General features: G+C 43.7%; 1 protein-coding gene across 3 annotated transcripts in view; it reads right to left on the reverse strand.

The window, feature by feature from the left end:
* LOC139417399 (copine-8-like) overlaps window positions 1–681 on the reverse strand; it is a 214,340-nt gene extending 213,659 nt beyond the window's left edge. For 2 of the 3 annotated variants that reach the window (XM_071166672.1, XM_071166671.1), the window contains exon 1: window positions 238–492. In XM_071166672.1, the coding sequence (XP_071022773.1) occupies window positions 238–347 (110 nt within the window). In that variant the 5' untranslated portion in view covers window positions 348–492. Of the gene's footprint in view, window positions 1–237 lie in introns of all 3 variants that reach the window. The other variant, XM_071166673.1, reaches the window with a different exon arrangement.
* Window positions 682–15,678: the final 14,997 nt, after the last annotated feature.

The following is a 15,678-nucleotide window of genomic DNA, read 5'->3' on the forward strand; positions in this document are numbered from 1 at the left end:
ATTACACCATGTTCAGAAAATGGGGTTTCCTTTGCCTAGTTACCGTCTAACCCTCTCCCTGCACATGTAATATGACATCTATAGAGGCCAATAATATCACCGATACAAATATCAATTCCATCATTAGGCTAAGGTCTATTAACTTTGCAACTGGGCGATTCGTATTGCCCGCTGTTCCCCGAAGCGCAACGGACCTATCTGTGAGAGATACAGAGCCAGCGGTTTCTGCAAGCTTACCTGCATGACACTGTGATCTCCACTTTGGTGGCCGGGACGCTTCCCGCAATGGGATCGAAGTCACACACCGCAGCCATGCTATCTAGCTTGTCCATAACGTCTCCCTCCATGCGCGCGGAAGAACCGGGCCAACTCCCCTGTTCACTCAGCCTGGCCGTGTACGAGTACCTTTCGTGTGTATCTCCACGCCCTTCTCCCAAGCGCAGGTGCACAGCGAGCGTTACACTGAGAACAGATCAACCGTCGGTGGATGAGTAGAGGAAGAGAGGTGAAGAGTTAAGTCAAATCCGGTAAGTGCTCTCCATTGGGTAGAGAAGGAACACTGTCCAGTTTGAGTATAGTGGAAACATGGAGCAGCCTAACCAAATTAATTTGTAATTGATTTAGGGCGGTGGATCCGGAGTCCCAACCAAGTCACCAGCGTGGGCTTCTCTCTTTGTCTTCAGGCTTAGAATGATCTCTACCGGCAATGGAGCGTTTGGAATGTAGATGCTCCGAGAAACAGCCCCACCCCCGCTCTGCATTCTTTCACATGCCGGCTGCCTGCGACTGACTGACAGACTGACTGTAGTTGACTGACTGACTGTCACTCAGTGCGGATCCACTCTATTGATTAACGGACATGGATCATTATCTCGCTCCAAATTATTTTCCTGGGCTATTAATAGCAACAGCTAACCACCGGACGTAAATTAATGGATATATCCTCATCCAATTAGCGTATATGTTAAAAGTTTAATTAGTAATTTTACTGTATAAACGTCACTTTTTATAGCCTACTTTGAGTTAAAATACTGCCAATTAGACTTCCCAGGTGCTTTATTTGACTAAATAGGTTTGTGTGCAATAATTAGCATTTTAAAAACGGAAGATAACAAATCTATATCATAACCTGTTTCCCTCTAAATATATTGCTGTGGCGTCCTATTTTCCACATGTCTATTCAAATCTGACTATTGCTAAACATGTACATAGAAACTGACGCAATGTATTGATTGAATGCTCTATTGAACGTGCTGTGCATTTTTTTTATACTGAATAAATATTCTTAATCGATGGTAAATTGATTAGCCTACATCCGCTGACAACATCCCCAAAGAACGAGTTTCTATTGACCAGCGGCAGTGCGCTTTCAGCACGTCTCTCCTCTGAACAGCTCCTCAAACGCTTGCGTTGGCAGAACTCTTATAGACTATGAGGCTATAATGTATTTTCATCACGTCTCTGCGTCCTCCCAAATGGCATCATATTCCCTATTTGGTGCACCACTTTTGACCTATGGGACATGATCAAAAGGAGTGCACCAAATAGGGAATAGGGTGCCATTTCGGGTATATACGCAGCTATGTTGTGGCTCATTTGTCCGACTAATAAAATTGCAATTATATTTTTTATGACAGTGAAACGACTTGGTATGAGTGGTTGAATATGAAGCCATCAGATTACCCTACAGTATAACCTCCAGGAACGATATCTATTCATGCCTGTCAATAGTGAGACAGCAGCTAAACTAGCCTTGTATTGCATTTAACAATCTGATAATCAGACCTGGCTTCAAATACTGTTTGAAATCATTTTTTTAAAGTCTCTGTGCTTGATTGAGCTTGCCATGGCTTAATGGACCAATAGAATAGCCCCAAAACGGTAAACCCCACCCACCTTGCAGTGCATGCAGGCTAGAGCAAACACTCACAGTGTTTTAAAGATTTCAAATAATATTTGCAACCAGGTGTGCTGATAATGAACAAGGAGTGACTCTGAGCAGAACAATCGAACATGTAGAGGAGTTGTTTAAGCTTCAACTGCAGTCCACAACCCACTGTACAATCAACAAATATTACATTTTAAAGCATTCGTTTTGAATGGTTAAATTAAGGCATTCGTTTTGAATGGTTAAATTAAGGCATTCATTTTGAATGGTTAAGTTAAGGCATTCATTTTGAATGGTTAAATTAAGGCATTCATTTTGAATGGTTAAGTTAAGGCATTCATTTTGAATGGTTAAGTTAAGGCATTCATTTTGAATGGTTGAGTTAAGGCATTCATTTTGAATGGTTGAGTTAAGGCATTCATTTTGAATGGTTAAGTTAAGGCATTCATTTTGAATGGTTAAGTTAAGGCATTCATTTTGAATGGTTAAGTTAAGGCATTCATTTTGAATGGTTAAGTTAAGGCATTCATTTTGAATGGTTAAGTTAAGGCATTCATTTTGAATGGTTAAGTTAAGGCATTCATTTTGAATGGTTAAGTTAAGGCATTCATTTTGAATGGTTAAATTAAGGCATTCATTTTGAATGGTTAAGTTAAGGCATTCATTTTGAATGGTTAAGTTAAGGCATTCATTTTGAATGGTTAAGTTAAGGCATTCATTTTGAATGGTTAAGTTAAGGCATTCATTTTGAATGGTTAAGTTAAGGCATTCATTTTGAATGGTTAAGTTAAGGCATTCATTTTGAATGGTTAAGTTAAGGCATTCATTTTGAATGGTTAAGTTAAGGCATTCATTTTGAATGGTTAAGTTAAGGCATTCATTTTGAATGGTTAAGTTAAGGCATTCATTTTGAATGGTTAAGTTAAGGCATTCATTTTGAATGGTTGAGTTAAGGCATTCATTTTGAATGGTTAAGTTAAGGCATTCATTTTGAATGGTTAAGTTAAGGCATTCATTTTGAATGGGTAAGTTAAGGCATTCATTTTGAATGGGTAAGTTAAGGCATTCATTTTGAATGGGTAAGTTAAGGCATTCATTTTGAATGGTTAAGTTAAGGCATTCATTTTGAATGGTTAAGTTAGGGCATTCATTTTGAATGGTTGAGTTAAGGGTTACGGTTTAGAATGGTTAAGTTAAGGCATTCATTTTGAATGGTTAAGTTAAGGCATTCATTTTGAATGGGTAAGTTAAGGCATTCATTTTGAATGGGTAAGTTAAGGCATTCATTTTGAATGGTTAAGTTAAGGCATTCATTTTGAATGGTTAAGTTAGGGCATTCATTTTGAATGGTTGAGTTAAGGGTTAAGGTTTTGAATGGTTAAGTTAAGGCATTCATTTTGAATGGTTAAGTTAAGGCATTCATTTTGAATGGTTAAGTTAAGGCATTCATTTTGAATGGTTAAGTTAGGGCATTCATTTTGAATGGGTAAGTTAAGGCATTCATTTTGAATGGTTAAGTTAAGGGTTAAGGTTTTGAATGGTTAAGTTAAGGCATTCATTTTGAATGGTTAAGTTAAGGCATTCATTTTGAATGGTTAAGTTAAGGCATTCATTTTGAATGGTTAAGTTAAGGCATTCATTTTGAATGGGTAAGTTAAGGCATTCATTTTGAATGGGTAAGTTAAGGCATTCATTTTGAATGGTTAAGTTAAGGCATTCATTTTGAATGGTTAAGTTAGGGCATTCATTTTGAATGGTTAAGTTAAGGCATTCATTTTGAATGGTTGAGTTAAGGGTTAAGGTTTAGAATTGGGTAAAAAAAACAAATACAACTCCCTGGTTAAAGCTGCAATAAGTAACTTTTGGGCGTGACCTTGCCAAATTCACATAGAAATGTTAGTTAAAGATATTTCATTCTCATTGAAAGCAAGTCTAAGAAGCGGTAGATGTGTTCTATGTGCTCTATTTCTATGCTTTCCCCGTTCTTATGTTTTGTTTTGAGTCTTTCACATTCGATTTTGTACATCATCTTCAAACACCTGAAAATACAATATTTTTGTCTATTTAAAATATATTTCACAGCGGTTTAGATGGTACAATGATTCTCTACATTGCTTGCTTTTGTCACAAACTCAGTAGTGTTAAGTACTTAAGTACTACTTAAAAGTATTTTTACTTAAGTCGTTTTTGGGGGTATCTGTCCTTTACTATTTATATTTTTTGACTACTTTTACTTCACTACATTCCTAAATAAAATAATGTACTTTTTATCCCTTACATTTTTCCCTGACACTGAGTGTTGAACTGTGCCCCTGGCAAGCCATAAATTTTAAAAAAATCAAGAAAATCGTGTTGTCTGATTTGCTTAATATAAGACATTTTAATGATTTATACTTTTACTTTTGATACTTAAGTATATTTAAATCCAAATACTTTCAGACTTTTACTCAAGTAGTATTTTACTGGGTGACTTCCACTTTTACTTGAGTTGTTTTCTATTAAAGTATCTTTACTCAAGTATGAAAATTGGGTACTTTTTCTACCACTGCATAAACTGTAATTAGGCAAACAGAATGTTAGCAACCAGGAAATGGCGGAGCAATTTCTGCATTATTGCACCTTTAAGTTTAGGCATCAATTCCAAATGGTTAACTTAAGAGTTAAGGTTTGGGACAGGGTACAAAAATGTTATAAAATGAGTGCTTAGTACTGAAATTGATCACACAACACTCGAAGCCAGAGCTCACAGTTTACCCCGATCCACCATCCACTTCCACAGCATCCTAGCAAAACCTAAGCCTACTTGATGGTAATAGCGCTCACTGTTGCCCCTAGAGGCCGGTTGACGTAATCTCCTGACATCCTGCTTACCTGGACGGACGTCTAATTTTGCAGTGGATCTTGAGCAACCTGGCCGCAACAAGCTCTCTGTCTTTTTGCTGTGCCTCTTGTTTTCTGTTGAAGCAAGCAACATGCCCAGCAGCTAGCCATATACGACATCTCAGTTAGCCCTCTGTTGCTCATGGAATGTAATTGAATTAGTTAGTGTGTGTGTGTGTGTGTGTGTACATTCCGGTCCACAGGCTCTCCATCAGGCCTCAGTGGGCGGTAGGCATGGTAAGGCTGGTCAGCAGAGAGGACTGAGTGGTGGGCCTCGGCACTAAACACCATGTACAAGTACCACTTACTGTATACTGCTGGGACTAGGGCCATAATGCATGGTGTATGGTGAGACCCAAGGCTTTTATATATATACACACACACACACACACACACACACACACACACACACACACACACACACACACACACACACACACACACACACACACACACAGCCCTGGAGCCATTGTTCATCGTAACTCAGAGAGAGTAATTAGGCTGCTGGTTGGTTGGTTCTGATTTCTCTGGAATAGAAACCTCCCCTAGTTCCCATGCTGTGCTCTCTCTAACCCTGGTCAGCTCCCACAGCTGCTTCAGACAGCTAATAATTACAGGTTATACACACACAGGCGCGCGCGTGTGTGTGTGTGTGTGTGTGTGTGGGTGTGTGTGTGTGTGTGCGTGTGTGTAAGGATTCTGACACAGCCCCATGCTGAAACAGAAACACACTACACATCAGTACAGAGCCAGGCAGCAGGGGGAGGAGTCTGGGTCTCTCTGACTGACTGACTGACTGACTGTAGACTGATTGCCTGACTGTAGACTGATTACAGTCAGGCAATCAGTCTACAGTCAGGCTACAGTCAGTCAGTCAGTCAATCTACAGACAGTCTACAGTCAGGCAATCTGTCTAGTCAGGCAGACTGACTAACTGGCTGGCTGTAGACTGACTAAATGGCTGTAGACTGACTGTTTTACTGACTGCCTGACTTTAGACTGAAACGCTTACTGTACACTGACTGACTGACAATCTGACTGTAGACTGACTGGCTGTAGACTGACTGATTGACTGACTGATTAACTGGCTGTAGACTGACTAATTAACTGGCTGTAGACTGACTAATTGACTGACTGGCCGTAGACTGACTAATTGACTGACTGGCTGTAGACTGACTAATTGACTGACTGGCTGTAGACTGACTGATTAACTGGCTGTAGACTGACTGATTGACTGACTGATTAACTGGCTGTAGACTGACTAATTGACTGACTGGCTGTAGACTGACTAATTGACTGACTGGCTGTAGACTGACTAATTGACTGACTGGCTGTAGACTGACTAATTGACTGACTGGCTGTTGACTGACTGATTGACTGACTGATTAACTGGTTGTAGACTGACTGATTGACTGACTGTAGACAACCTGTCCTACAGCAGGCGTATGCTCCCGTAAAGATGGAATCCTCAGTAGGGCAAAAACCTCCGCTGTCCGCCTCAGAGAGCTGGGGAAGCGTCGCACATCAACGTAAAATAAAGTTGCAGAACATATTTTTCTGTTCTATCTCGCATGCAGTGATGTCAGAGGGGGGGGAGGGGGGGGGGGGGGGGGGAGTAGCGTCTTTGTTGTTGTAATATCTCAAACGGACGTGGCAGTTTGGACGTGGCAGTTTGGACGTGGCAGTATGACCACTAAGGATTCCAGCTTTAAACTAAAATCCAAACAGTAAATCTACCTGTGACCTATGAATAGTGCAACAGTTCACATAGTCAACTGAACTAACACAATTGAAGGCATGATTTTACAGCTCAAAGAGACAAGAACACAGCCACTGACTAAAACCTGAAGAGTGATCTATCATAGTGATGGTGACAAGGACAATCTGGAGTTTCCCCTTCTGCAACTCTTCTCTCAAAAAACAAGCAACTGCTAACAAATGTTATTTTTAACTTCATGAAATCAAATCAGTGCTACTGTACTGTGTGAACTTAAAACTTCTTAGTCTCTGTCTTTCTCTCGACACCTCATATTCTCCTAATTCCCTAGCATAATAGACACTGCTGTAACAGTTTGTCTGAGTTTCTATATCTCTGGGGTGCAGAGGAGACAGAGGGCTTCAAATCTCTCCAGCACAGTGCTGCAGTCTCACAGGTCTATTGTAAGTAGAACAGGGCTCTAGTCACACAGGTCTATTGTACTGTAACAGTGAATGGAACCCAAGCAGTCGAGGTCTATTGAAAAGCAGAGCCTGGATTCACTTAACATTTCTTAAGAGAAAATGGAAAACATTTTAAAAATAAGTAAAAAGTTATGTCAAGACAGGCAGGCCGACAGACAGGCAGGCCGACAGACAGGCAGGCCGACAGACAGACAGGCCGACAGACAGACAGACAGGCCGACAGACAGACAGGCAGGCCGACAGACAGGCAGGCCGACAGACAGGCAGGCCGACAGAAAAGCAGGCCGACAGACAGGCAGGCCGACAGACAGACAGACAGACAGGCCGACAGACAGACAGGCAGGCCGACAGACAGACAGGCAGGCCGACAGACAGGCAGGCCGACAGAAAAGCAGGCCGGCAGACAGACAGGCAGGTCAACAGGCAGGCCGACCGACAGACAGACAGGCCAACAGACAGGCAGGCAGGCAGGCCGACAGACAGGCAGGCAGACAGACAGGCAGGCCGACAGACAGGCAGGCAGGCAGGCAGGCCAACAGACAGGCAGGCAGGCAGGCAGGCAGGCAGGCTGACCGACAGACAGACAGACAGACAGTGAGTGACAGATTGACAGACACCAAAGCCCTACTGCAAGCTCAACAGACCTCAACCAATCATACAGCTCAAGCAGCAGCAGCAGCAGCAATAATAGACAGTATACACTAAAACATTCATCTTCATTCGTCTTCCACGACATCAGGAAACGTCAGACCACGACAAGACGGTCCACCACACTGACTGAGAAGCCAGCAGAAACACCAGGGAGTTTTAAATCTGTGACCTTATCAGTGTCTCTCAGACAGGAGAGCTAGCTATGGGTTAGGTTGATTGAGCAGTGGGAAATGGGATTTCTCCAGTGGACTGGGCAGGCTGACTGTCACATTCTCTCTCTAACAACAAATGTGTGGGGCCTCTAGTTCCATAAAGGCTACAGCAGACTGACTTCCCCCGTGATAGGGATCACTCTAGTGTATAGGACCGCCACATCCATGTCCTTCAGCTCATTACTAGTATATTCACCTTATTCTGGAACATCACAGGGAGGCTGGCCACTAGCGTCGCGCGAATGTTGTCGGAAAAAGAATCACAATTGCAACTAAATCGCCGCGAATCTGTTGTGTTTTCACCTAATTGAAATTGGGGATTGGCCAAAACAGATAGAAGGAATGGATATTATTCCAGAGAAGGATGCCTAAACCCAATGCGAAGACCCATCTCTAAGTGATCACAACTACAGCTCAGGTGATCATGTAAAGCCCCACTACCTGTGAGGCAGCGGACACAGTGCCCAGCAGCACCTCTCTACAAAACCCTGATGACGAACGAAGCACTCTGTCCCACTGCATACAGGCTCGTCTCTTGCTGCCTTTTCTACCCTGAAGGAAACATCTTCCACCCATCTACAAAGGCAGCTTTCAGTTAAAACTGACAGACTAACTTCCGATAACACTGATGAAGCTGAAGCTAAACATTTTTTGCAGCAGTACCTAGCAGAAAGGTTTGGTGTTTCCCAGAGGATTGTCAGTTGAGTGATTAGTTATTGGATTGACACGATGGAAGAGAATCAGAGGGGGTACATTCCACGGTTGCTAAGGGAGACCGTCCGTGCTACAATGGCACAATGTTTTAAGGACCACTACCCAGGAACAACTTGCATTATTGACTGCTCAGAAACTGCTTTACAGAAGTGCAAGAATCTGGATTCAAGGGGGGAGTCGTTTAGCCATTACTACGCCCAGAACACTATCAAGTATCTGGTGGCCATTGCACCTTGTGATGTTCATCTCCTCAGCATATGGAAGTAGATGTAGCGGAAAAAAATATATATATCTGATTCTGGGTTCCTGGAGTACCTCTGTCCAGGTGATGAGGTCATGGCTGACTGAGACTTCACACTCTGAGATCTGCTACACGAGAGGAAGGTCAAATGAACGATTCCAGCCTTCAAAAAAAAAAAGAGGTGCACAGCTGTCAGAGAAGGACGCCACATCTACAAGACGGATAGCTAACGTGAGGGTTCATGTGGAACGCGTAATTCAAAGGCTCAAACGGCTTAGAATCATCTCACAGACAGTGCCAATCAACCTCTCATCTAAAATGGACAAAATACCTTTGAATCTGTGCTGCCCTGTGTAACCTGCGTGGTGATATCAATCACGGAAATCCTGAATGAACTGACCAGTCAAATGCCATTCACAAGGTCTATTTCCCAATATTGAATTAAAGTTGTCAAAAGTTATGTTAAATAAATGTCAATTCATTCTAATAACAACTCAACTTAATTATTTGTTTTACATACTCATTAATCTTAATGAAAAACAAAGCCGTAAAAAACAATTTCCACAACACTGAGACTGTTGATGCATTAAGTCAGGCTTTTAAATTGAAAAACAAGGTTTTAATAGTAACTGCAAACAGGTGAGACATCTGACGACATACTTCTACAGAGCTGCATATATATATTTGTCACTCCGTGACAATCTGCCTGCCTGATGATGCTCCTCAACAATAAATGGCAGCATGTGTGTTGAGTAGAATGCCTTCAACCTCAGGACAGCCTCTCCACAGGACCGTGCATCATAGGGAACAGGGATGACAACTTGTGTGGGACGGAGTCCAGATGAGCACCTTACTTTCTCTCAGTCCTGTGCGAAACAGACCAATTTGTACCTGCATGTTGTAGCCACGTGGCCCATGTGGTTGCAGTCGAGGTGTGTCCTGCATCACCTTCACATCACTTTCCTATTGAAGACATGATCCAGAGAATCACAGCCTCTACCCCATGACAGGACACTTGATCTTCAACAACTCCTTGGATTTCAGTACTCCACCAGGGCTTGCTGATAACCATGGCTCTTCGACACTGACAACAGTGCCTCTGTGGTCCACAGAGTATCCACAGTCTTCCAGCCACTGGGAGCTCATTATCTTCACATACATTGAAAATGGTACAGCCACAAATAAATGTTCCTTTCCGTCCAATTTTACCTGGGATGCTACTGGCTGTGATGTTATCGTCGGTTCATCATTAACACACTCATAGAGAAGATTCCCCACAGGCAGATTCAGGTGTCTCAGGCTCCTATTCAATTCCTCCTGTGAGTGGAATGCAGGAGTGGGAACCAGGGGTGGGAGGCAGGGGTGGGAGGCAGGGTGGAATGCAGGAGTGGGAACCAGGGGTGGGAGGCAGGGGTGGAATGCAGGAGTGGGAACCAGGGGTGGGAGGCAGGGGTGGGAGGCAGGGGTGGGAGGCATGGGGTGGGAGGCATGGGGTGGGAGGCAGGGGTGGGAGGCAGGGATGGGAGGCAGGGATGGGAGGCAGGGGTGGGAACCAGGAGTGGGAGGCAGGGGTGGGAGGCAGGGGTGGGAGGCAGGGGTGGGAACCAGGGGTGGGAGGCAGGGGTGGGAGGCAGGGGTGGGAGGCAGGAGTGGGAGGCAGGAGTGGGAGGCAGGGGTGGGAGGCAGGGGTGGGAGGCAGGGGTGGGAGGCAGGAGTGGGAGGCAAGAGTGGGAACCAGGGGTGGAAGGCAGGGGTGGGAGGCAGGGGTGGGAGGCAGGAGTGGGAGGCAGGAGTGGGAACCAGGGGTGGGAGGCAGGAGTGGGAACCAGGGGTGGACATTCCGGACGCTTTTCTGCATATTGGTCACTGGCCTTATGGTGTGGGAAGTCAATGCTGTTTAACCACTTTGGCTCAAGGTTCCTCCGAGTCCCTGCATTCCATTGTCACTGCTCATCTGTGCAGGCTATGCCAGTTAGCCCACTGGACACGGCATTCTGCACCTGTGATAGAATGTTTGTTACAACAACAACAAAAATACATTCAGAGAAAACCCCATTATTAACAATTGTGTGACTGAGGACTATGTGATCAACTTCATCAAAACACACATGCAAGTTTCATCATAAATTTACATTGCTATTGTTCCCAATGAGATGAGATCACTTAGTATACTTACCATACTTTAGGCATCACCCCCCCCCCTCCCCCCAACCACAAGGATATTTTACAAACTTTATTCACCCAGAAAAACAATAACACTAAAGAAATACGTGTGATGTTGACATGTTTAACTACATTGTATACCCTGCTCACCTGGACTCCATAAACCTACCTTCCTACATTTGACAGAATACTTAGATTCCTCACATTAATATGCTATCTTTTTTTAGGGGGGGGGGGGGGGGTCTCCCGAGTGGGGCAGCGGTCCAAGGCTCTGCATCTTAGTACAAGAGGTGTCACTACAGTCACTGGTTCGATTCCAGGCTGTATCACATTCGGCCGTGATTGGGAGTCCCATAGAGCGGCGCACAATTGGCCCAGCGTCGTCCGGGTTTAGCCTGGGGTAGTGTTTAGCCTGGGGTAGTGTTTAGCCTGGGGTAGTGTTTAGCCTGGGGTAGTGTTTAGCCTGGGTTAGTGTTTAGCCTGGGTTAGTGTTTAGCCTGGGGTAGTGTTTAGCCTGGGGTAGTGTTTAGCCTGCGGGGGTAGGCCGTCATTGTAAATAAGAATTTGTTCTTAACTGACTTGCCTAGTTAAATAAAGGTGACATTAAAAATGTTAAGCCTGACTATTTTAACATTCTGTGTCTAGATGAGGCAGTGTTGTTCCTTTTATAGATTAAAAGGCACAAAGAAAGTAGCCTCATAAGCATCAATTACAAGACCAAGTAATGCGGAGATTGATCCTATCATCAGAGAACTCTATCGTAACGTCGGCCTATGGATTATAGTAAATGTCATCACAACACACGTAGGCTGCTTGTATGTTGTAATTGTTTATGTTAAGTAACGTTAGCCTATGGATTATAGTAACTGTCATCACAACACATGTAGGCTGCTTGTATGCTGTAATCGTTTATGTTAAGTAACGTTAGCCGTAGAAATGCAAGTGACTTTGATTATTAGCCGACCTTCCACAACATTGAGTTTGACTTTCCAAGGCCAGAGCATCAAGCGCATCCAGCCGTCTCTACCGATACGTTGTTGGATAAACGTGCCCAAGCAGAGTGTTAAGAGCTGCTTGATTGGCTGGGCTTAACATCGGCCATCAAAAAATACCAATCCTCTTCCCTCCTCCTGGTGAAGCCATTTGTGTGTGTGTTCCCAAATGTGAGCCATGTTTTGATTTGGTTTATTTGTTAATGACGCCGACTCTGAAGGAATTCGCCGACGTCGTAAAACGGAAACACAATCACGTTCGAATGGAACTGGGCCAAGTGGACGGGGCCAAGTGGGCGGGGCCAAGTGGACTGGGCCAAGTGGGCGGGGCCAAGTGGACGTGGCCAAGTGGACTGGGCCAGGTGGGCGGGGCCAAGTGGACTGGGCCAAGTGGGCGGGGCCAAGTGGACGTGGCCAAGTGGACTGGGCCAAGTGGACTGGGCCAAGTGGGCGGGGCCAAGTGAACGGGGCCAAGTGGGCGGGGCCAAGTGGACGGGGCCAAGTGGGCGGGGCCAAGTGGGCGGGGCCAAGTGGACTGGGCCAAGTGGGCGGGGCCAAGTTCGCTGGTAATATTTATCCATGGCAAATCACAGCACTTTTTAAGCTCATCATGAAATTGTATGTGCATTTTAGAATATTTGTGTACATTACACACTATATTTTACTCTCCAGTCTTCCAGTTGGGCTGGAGCTCTGTGTTGTTTCCTATGTAAATGGTGGAGAACATAAAGTCAGGGGCATTTGGCATTCCTCGAAATAAAATACATTACAAATGAACAGACATAACATTCAGTAGCAGTCATAACATTACAAATGAACAGACATAACATTCAGTAGCAGTCATAACATTACAAATGAACAGTCATAACATTCAGTAGCAGTCATAACATTACAAATGAACAGTCATAACATTACAAATGAACAGACATAACATTCAGTAGCAGTCATAACATTACAAATGAAGAGACGTAACATTACAAATGAACAGACATAACATTGCAAATGAACAGACATTACACATGAACAGACATAACATTCAGTAGCAGTCATAACATTACAAATAAACAGACATAACATTCAGTAGCAGTCATAACATTACAAATGAACAGACATAACATTCAGTAGCAGTCATAACATTACAAATGAACAGACATAACATTCAGTAGCAGTCATAACATTACAAATGAACAGACATAACATTCAGTAGCAGTCATAACATTACAAATGAACAGTCATAACATTCAGTAGCAGTCATAACATTACAAATGAACAGTCATAACATTACAAATGAACAGACATAACATTCAGTAGCAGTCATAATCCCTCCGTCATGATGAAAGAGGAAACTCCATCATGCATAACCATAATCACAAACTCCCATAATTTCAAATAAAGCATTTAAAAGCATTTGGCTGCAACCGCAATAACATCTGCTAAACATGTGTATGTGACCAATAACATCTGCTAAACATGTGTATGTGACCAATAACATCAGCTAAACATGTGTATGTGACCAATAACATCAGCTAAACATGTGTATGTGACCAATAACATCAGCTAACCATGTGTATGTGACCAATAACATCTGCTAAACATGTGTATGTGACCAATAACATCTGCTAAACATGTGTATGTGACCAATAACATCTGCTAAACATGTGTATGTGACCAATAACATCAGCTAAACATGTGTATGTGACCAATAACATCAGCTAAACACGTGTATGTGACCAATAACATCTGCTAAACATGTGTATGTGACCAATAACATCAGCTAAACACGTGTATGTGACCAATAACATCTGCTAAACATGTGTATGTGACCAATAACATCAGCTAAACACGTGTATGTGACCAATACAATTTGATTTAACTTGATGAATGTTTTTTTTTTTCTTATGCTTTTTCGGAAGAGAATAAAACCTGTGTTTTTTTAATACAGCATCACGGCACAATTCACAGTCTAATAAAAGAAAAACAATACTGGGATTTCTAATTTCCTGTGACATCGCTGGTGGCTAGACAGATGTGACAATACAGAGACCGCGTCCCAAATCACACCCTGTTGTCTAAATAGGGACCTACTTTTCACCAGAGCCCTATGGGATTTAGCTGGACACAGCTGTGGGGTAGAATGGATGTGATAGACGTTTGATTGGTTCTAGAATGACAGCCACATGCCCTCCAAGTTCTAAAGATTCTGAAGGTTCAGCCAGCGACCATTAGCCAATAGCCGCTCAACGTACATACAGGTGGCAAGCACAGGGACTTTCAACTTCACTTCACTAGAGCTGCAGCCTTCACAGCCAGTCCCAATTTGCTTCCAACCCTTTCCCCTTGGCCCAAACCATTCAATGTTTGTAGATCTGAGGGGGTCTGGATAAGTATGGATGAGTAATGTAGTGGTGGAGCTTCTACCACTTTATCCACACACATTAAAGAATTAGAGCAAAAAGGACAACATGGAGAGAATTGGGGATCGGTTGTGAACTTGTCACTGTTCTCTCTGTGCATACTGTATATCCAGGAAGCTGAAAACCTCAACCTAAAGAGCAGTCATCCACTAGATCTGGGAATACCTCAACCTAAAGAGTAGTCATCCACTAAGTCTGGGAGAACCTCAACCTAAAGAGTAGTCATCCACTAAGTCTGGGAAAACATCAACCTAAAGAGTAGTCATCCACTAAGTCTGGGAAAACCTCAACCTAGCAGTCATCCACTAAGTCTGGGAAAACCTTAACCTAGCAGTCATCCACTAAGTCTGGGAAAACCTCAACCTAGCAGTCATCCACGAGGTCTGGGAAAACCTCAACCTAGCAGTCATCCACGAGGTCTGGGAAAACCTCAACCTAGCAGTCATCCACTAAGTCTGGGAAAACCTCAACCTACAGAGCAGTCATCCACTAAGTATTGGAAAACCTCAACCTAGCAGTCATCCACTAAGTCTGAGAACACCTCAACCTAAAAAGCAGTCATCCACTAAGTCTTGGAAAACCTCAACCTAGCAGTCATCCACGAGGTCTGGGAAAACCTCAACCTAGCAGTCATCCACGAGGTCTGGGAAAACCTCAACCTAGCAGTCAGCATGTAGGATAAACAAAACAAAGAAAGCAGACCATGGACTGACAGAACTGAATCCTCTGCCTGCTTCAATACAGTAATCATAAGGTAGAAATAGGGTTCTTCTGTTACCTAAGTCAGAATCCTATGGGCCCTAGTCAAGTCAGAATCCTATGGGCCCTAGTCAAGTCAGAATCCTATGGGCCCTAGTCAAGTCAGAACCCTATGCGCCCTAGTCAAGTAAGAACCCTATGCGCCCTAGTCAAGTCAGAATCGTATGGACCCTAGTCAAGTCAGGACCCTATGCGCCCTAGTCAAGTCAGAACCCTATGGGCCCTAGTCAAGTCAGGACCCTATGCGCCCTAGTCAAGTCAGAATCCTATGCGCCCTAGTCAAGTCAGAACCCTATCGGCCCTAGTCAAGTCAGAACCCTATGCGCCCTAGTCAAGTCAGAATCCTATGGACCCTAGTCAAGTCAGGACCCTATGCGCCCTAGTCAAGTCAGGACCCTATGCGCCCTAGTCAAAAGTAGTGCCCTATAGAAGGAATAGGGTGCCATTTGGGACTAACAGTGATATCTGGGTCCTGGTGCCACAGAAACCTTCAGCACTACAATCATTTACAAGCAGTCTGTGTAACAATTTCTTTGGATAGTCCATCTGTAGATGCTCTACAGACCATCAGTAACATTTTCAA

This window comes from Oncorhynchus clarkii, chromosome 9, assembly GCF_045791955.1.
Source record: "Oncorhynchus clarkii lewisi isolate Uvic-CL-2024 chromosome 9, UVic_Ocla_1.0, whole genome shotgun sequence".
NCBI lineage: Eukaryota > Metazoa > Chordata > Actinopteri > Salmoniformes > Salmonidae > Oncorhynchus > Oncorhynchus clarkii.